This window comes from Oryzias melastigma, unplaced genomic scaffold (genome assembly GCF_002922805.2).
Source record: "Oryzias melastigma strain HK-1 unplaced genomic scaffold, ASM292280v2 sc01857, whole genome shotgun sequence".
In the NCBI taxonomy this organism is placed as follows: Eukaryota; Metazoa; Chordata; class Actinopteri; order Beloniformes; family Adrianichthyidae; genus Oryzias; species Oryzias melastigma.
The window spans coordinates 1-6,309 of record NW_023418437.1 but is presented as its reverse complement, the minus strand read 5'-3'; the positions used below and the strand labels follow the sequence as shown (position 1 = coordinate 6,309).

The 6,309-nt window shown below is 37.2% G+C and overlaps 1 protein-coding gene across 1 annotated transcript; it reads left to right on the top strand.

Annotated features, from left to right (window-relative positions):
* The first annotated feature begins 1,419 nt into the window (after window positions 1-1,419).
* LOC112141096 (hormone-sensitive lipase) lies at window positions 1,420-3,444 on the top strand. Its single transcript, XM_024264154.2, has 2 exons — window positions 1,420-2,264; window positions 2,334-3,444. Exons 1-2 carry the CDS (start codon window positions 2,055-2,057, stop codon window positions 2,592-2,594), a joined length of 471 nt encoding a protein of 156 aa, XP_024119922.1. The 5' UTR covers window positions 1,420-2,054; the 3' UTR covers window positions 2,595-3,444.
* The last annotated feature ends 2,865 nt before the right edge of the window (window positions 3,445-6,309 follow it).

Here is a 6,309-nt window from a genome sequence, read left to right as displayed (position 1 = left end):
GCCTCATTGAACACTAAAGAACATTCCGGCGCCACTCAAAAAAAAAGAAAAAATACAGGACATTCAAAGGATTTATGCGTAAGTGAGGTGATGAAGCAGAAAAATGTTAAACTTCCTGCTCCAAGTTCTCAAGTATGTCTCTATTTACACCTTCCGTTTTTAATAAACTCCTCTGCTGGAAAAAAATGTTTAATAATACCTGATGAAGAACGCTGCAGACCTCTGCTGGCTTTGGAAACTTGAGCTTTTCTGTTCAAGCAACGGGAAAATTTTGTTTTTTTATGATTATAAAGTAGCTTTAATAACAGGACTCCAGAGACAGCCATAAACTTCATTTATGAAGTTTGTTCCACTTGATCCACTGATCCTAAATGTTTGAGAAATGTCTGCAAAGGAGATGCAGAAGGAAAAAAACAAGCTTAACAAAATGAACAAAAGCAAATAAACAAACCAACAGAAGCAAGATGTTTGTTATTTAGCCGTAGGAAAGGGGACTTTCAGGAGATACATCACATGAAATCTTTGTTAAAAGTAGCTCTTAGGACACTTTTACTTTAGAGTTAAACTGCAAAAACTCAGTATTTTATCAAGTATGTTTGTCTTATTTCAGGTCAAATTTCAGCATTTTTTTTACTTTAGAGGATAAAAAAGCTTCAATTTTAGGTTAAATTTAAGTCTTTTTTAATTTATAAGATAAAAAGCTAAAAATTGTATTATTATTATTTTTTTACTTTATAATATTGAAAAAGCTAAAATTTCAGGTCAAATTTGACCTTTTTTTAACTTTATCAGATAAAAAAAATCATAAATTGTAGGTCAAATTTGATCTTGTTTTACTTCATAAAATAAAAAAAACTATATTTCAGCTTTTTTTTTACTTAATAGAAGATAAAAGTGACTATTTACAAAGATAGAGATGTATTTCTTAAAAAAAAAACTTTAATAAAGCACATTTGTACCTTTAAGCCAAATAAATCGTCCAATAAAAAAAGTTCAAATCCAATCAAACTCTGTTATTCATCACTTTTTTAACAGATTGCCATCTGCACAAAATGCTTCTCAAATGAGCCTCTCTATGATAACAAATCCATTAAACCCAACAATCTACAAATGCACAAGAATTTTCTTTTTTATCTAGTAGAAACAAACTCTGAAGTAAAAAAAACTGACAACAGTTTTAAGTATTTCATGAAACATTACAATTATTGTACTAAAATGTTTAAGCTATCCAACAAAATAATAAAAACCTAAAATGTATTGTAAAAAGCAAATATTATGGTCTACTAGAAATGTAAATCAATTAAAACGAACCTTTAAATTGACATTTTGAGTACATTTTTAAATTAATCTTTTTCAAGCTTGAAACTGGCGAGTTTTTTTTCCCATCAGATTCAAACCAAGCGTGCTCCATGACCTTCATGAATCCACTCTTCACTCTTTCGAGGAGTTGTTTGGACTTTTTTGCCAGCAGTAACAGAAATCTGCAGATGTGTTTGGTGTTCAAAGACAAAACTTCCAACAAAAGTGGATAGTTTTTGTCAAAAAAACAATAATTTTAGAAATGTTAACCACACATTTGAATAAACGTTGCACATCCACACCGACTGTTGACTTCAGTGTCTCGTCACTTTCTCCAGACATGATTCATCACAGAAAATAGAATTTTTAGAATTTAAGTTATAATAAAATAAAGACAAATATTTAAACTTTGTCAGAGAGCAGATTTTGACATAGAAAGACTAGACTACATAGAAAGGGTGGGGCTCAGTGCTACCAAAAAGAGGCCAAGTTCAGAATTTTAAAAAGAGAGAACGCAGAACTGTCAGAACAGGCTCTACAAGGGGGGTTGAGTTGTACGACTGAATGCTCTCCTCCCCTCAGGTACCAACTTTCAGACGGTGCAGCCCTCAGAGAGGAGGGGCAGCCTGAGCGCTCTGGGCAGAGACACGGCCCTGCTACTCTCTGACCTCACCCAGGGCGCCTCCAAGTGGATCCAGTCCTTCCTGGACCCCAACCGCAGCTCGGGGGTCAAGCGTTCCCAGTCCACCCCACAGATGAGGTCCGAGACCCGCTGGACGCCCACTCACACCCCTCTGCCAGACCACGAACACCACGTCAGCTACCCAGAGGGCTTTGAGCCCCTGCGCTCGCAGAACTTGGCTTTCATCCCCCCGACGTTGTCCCCCATCTTCAGGAATCCGTTTGTGTCGCCACTGCTGGCCCCGCCCAGCCTTCTAAAAGGCCTGCCCCCCATCCACATTGTGGTGAGTTTACATTCCTGTTGCATTCATCTGCTCTGAGAGCAGCTTCCAATTCTGTCTGTGTGCTCGCAGGCCTCAGCTCTGGACGCTCTGCTGGACGACTCTGTGACGTTCGCCAAGAAGCTTCGAGGGCTGGGCCAGCCGGTGAGCCTGACGGTGGTGGAGGACCTTCCCCACGGCTTCCTCAGCCTCTCTCACATCTGCAAAGAGACGCAGTTTGCTGCCGACATCTGCGTGTCCCGAATCAGAGAGGTCTTTGAGCAGGAGAAAGCCACAATCACCCATCACAAAACGACCACGCTGCAAGACGGTCCACAGAGCACCTTTTCCTGATGCTGAGAAAAGACATTAATTTCTGAAAATCTTCAGGTCGTTATCCTCAAAGTCAGAAAAAAACATCCCCATGGTTTTATTACTTTCATAGCAGCGTGTCAACCACTACTGAGGCTAACTTGAACATTTAAAAAAAACTTTCATTTCAAAAGAGGAGACTTTTTGGCCTTCGCTGCACTTTAAACCCGTCCTGCTCAGCCCTTTCTGGAGGCGACAGCGTTCCAGAGAACCGGCTTGAGGACCTTAACGCTCACAGAACCGCTCCAATCTCCTCGTCACCGCAGACACCCGTAAGCCGACCGCAGGGTTTCATTAAAGCAGGAACCACACTCCATCATTCACTCCATGCTGTTATTTATTACCTGATAAACCAGTTTGTTACATATTTACCGCTAACTGACAGAGGCCTTCAGCTTGTGTTCACCAGCAGCTTGAGGGTGTGAGCCTAAAGGAACTGTCTGTAAAAGTAAATGCTTCAGCCTTTACCTGCATTAGATCAAGAGCACAAATGTTGTTTACGTTCATTTTATTCTGAAAAGCAAATGGGAAGTGTTATAGTGTTTTGTCAGAGCACCTTGTTGTTTGCTTGTTAGAGTTAAAGCAATGGTTAAGATGAATTTTGTTCTTTCTTATCCCACTGATTTACCTTTGATATTAGCAGACAGAGAGGGGAAGCAAATCAGCGTAACACCAAAGCTGACCCACTGCAAGATTTTCCCACTTTATAAACCAATGAAACTATTCTAAAACTTTGCTCTCAGCTTTAATTAATACATTAATGATTGTATTCGTCTCTTGCATTCCTAAAATTGTCAACTTGAATAAGATTAAATCTGCAATCAAAGAATAAGCTCATCTGTGTCCAGTTTGGTGTGAAACTTTATCCATTTTTTTCAACCTTTTAAAATCCAAGTTCATCTCTGTATTGGTGGTTTTAATAAGGAAATGCAGGCTATATTTATTTCTACAAACTATTTTATTTTAGGGAACAAATTAACCAAATGTAAGTTACAGGAAACTGATGGAAAATTCTAAAGTCAAATAAAACAAATACCCTTTTTTCCCTAGAGTTATGCATTATTATTTGTACAGAAAAGCTTTTGTTTTGGTTTATAATCTACATATGTAATTATTAAAAGCACATTTTGGCTTTAGTGTTCATTCTATTTATCAATTTGGTTACACAATTACAACCAATTTAACTCTTAGGTAACTTTTTAAATGCTAGATTAACTAGAAAAAAAGTTGAACACAGGCATATGTATGTATAAATATATATTTAGGTCTGACAAACATGACAATTTTTGTTTTCGAGGATAAAAGTGACCAATAAAAGAAATATTTTTGTCAAAACAGAGGAACCAACATTAAGATTTATATCACAGTGAATCAAGTGTTTCCATCAGGACTAGTCAGACCATTAAAAAATTAAAGATCCAATTTTCAAGCAGAATATTGAATTTTAAACCTATAAAAAATGTGTTGCAAGCTCAAGCTACAGGGCATTGTGTGTGTGTGTGTGTGCATATATATATATATATATATATATATATATATAAAACATGATTTGACTAATTGTGTGCAAATATTATTTACTCTTAAAACCTATTTTTTTACGCTTCTCTTCAATTTAATCATGCCTCTAACAAAGTCTAAAGTTTCAAAAACCTGAGACAAAACTTCTTATAGAAATCTCCTGAAGGAGCTGAATGTTCTGGTTGCTGAATAGTGAGAAAAGTTGAGAGGATGACGGAGGTTAAAAGTGCTGAGTAACAATAGAAAATCGAGATATTTTTTGCTTTCATTAAGCTAATTTGATAGCATGTTGTAATACCAACGCCATACCGTAGGGGGTAGTGTCGTCCCTGAGAAACATTTGATAAACGGCAGTGAGCCATCAAGCACGAGGAGACGAAGAAGAGGGTGACCGTGTTGATTTAAGAAGGAGCACAAAAGAGACGATTTATATCAACTAATTTTCTGCGTATTCTGACGGAGGCCTTTAACAAAACGCGCGCTAAACACCGCTTGTATAAAGAGGAGGACATTAAGGTAAATTTGTTGTAACTTTGTAATGGCCCTAGTCTGTTTAAACGATCGTAATGTTGAGCAGATTAGCACGAAGCTAATGTTAGCTAGAGGAGTTATTTGTGCTAACCAGCCTCGAGGCTAACTGTCGCGCGACTTCTTTTTGCGTGGGATGTCCAAATATGAGTTTGAGTTTGAATAAAAGTGCTGCATCGCCGTTTCTTTTGCTGTGCGTCTCTTACGCAAAATTCTAAAAGTTGTTTTTGATGTTTTAATCGAAGTGTGGAGTTGTGGCTGTGTAATGCTAACTCTGTTAGCCGCTCTGCTAACACTACCCTTGACACGCAGTTGTACCGCGGATTTAAATTGACACAAACGGGGAGCATCATCTCACTCCGACAGGCTGTAGTTGACTATTATGATCGCGTTGGTTTTTCCAAAATATTGTAGTCTGAGACCGAATCAAAAGTGCGTCGATTAAAAACGGAGAAGAAGTGGTTTGTGGTCGGAAACTGCAGCGCTGCGTGCGTGTTCACGTCAGACTTTTTTTTTAACACCTGCTGTAACTATTCTTACTCTAATGTATGATTGGCGGTACAAACACGACTGATTTGTTAAATCCAAGTTATGTTATACATAAATTATTTAATATTTAACTGCTCTTTGTTTGTTTTGCTTTTTTAGCGTGAATTGAAACGTTTTACTCTGTAGATTTAGCAGTTTATGAAAAAGTACATGACTGCAGCTCTTCAGGTTTTATCCACGTGTACAAGAAATCTCTTTACCTCTGTTTTTTTCTCATCAATGTTTAAATCTCTGGTTTTACAGTCTGTGTACAATTGTTCCAAAACTCTTAACCTCTCAAAAACCTGTAACTTGATTTACATAATAGTGAAGAAACTAAACACATTTTCTTGAGGTCCTTTTTAATTTATATAAAAAATGTATCTGGCTAATATACAGTATATACTACAAACACACATGTAGTATTTTCTAGGTTTTAGGTCAATATGCACACAATACATTAGTCAATTAAACTTTATCTGGGCTGAAGAGAATTTATTTCGTTTTCTCTTAGCTTTTGTGTTATGATTTTGAATATGACTTGATAACAAATTTCCTGCAATACACAGACGTCTGTCAAATTGTAAAATTGAACCTTTTGTTAGACCCATAGACCCAGGAAAGATTCCTGAAGTGCTCAGCTTGTTCACATGACGTGTTTTTATTTTTTAAACTTGAATATAGAGTTTAGTCATTTTAAAAAGGTCAAACTAAGCACACATGATTTCCAGATCTCAGTGAATCTGGCTGATGTTCAGTATGTTTTTGGTAGTGTTTTCATGTTCTGCAGCACAGTTTGTGTTCATGCTGCCTTTAAAAAAGCCTGCTAATGCGTCTCAGTCTCCTAACAAGCTTACAGCTGTGTGGAGCTAAATAAGGAGTGAGCAGAGCAACGGAGATGCAACATTCTCACTCATTTCTGGAGTTTTTGACTGCCAAGTTGATTTTTTTTTTTTTTTATTTATTATTTTTTTTACCCGTTTACATCCCCACAGCAACTAATTTTCTGTGTAAATGGTTACAGGCCCAAATTCCTCCATCAGCATTGCTATCATTCATTTCATATTTGGTCTAAAACAGTGTTTTTCAACCAGTGTGCCGCGGCACACTAGTGTGCCGTGAG

Bases quoted from the DNA above. Each gene is read 5' to 3' on its own strand.
- LOC112141096 (XM_024264154.2), top strand. From the start codon at position 2,055: ATGAGGTCCGAGACCCGCTGGACGCCCACTCACACCCCTCTGCCAGAC. The intron at 2,265-2,333 runs GTGAGTTTACAT...GTGTGCTCGCAG, and splicing joins TGCCCCCCATCCACATTGTG to GCCTCAGCTCTGGACGCTCT.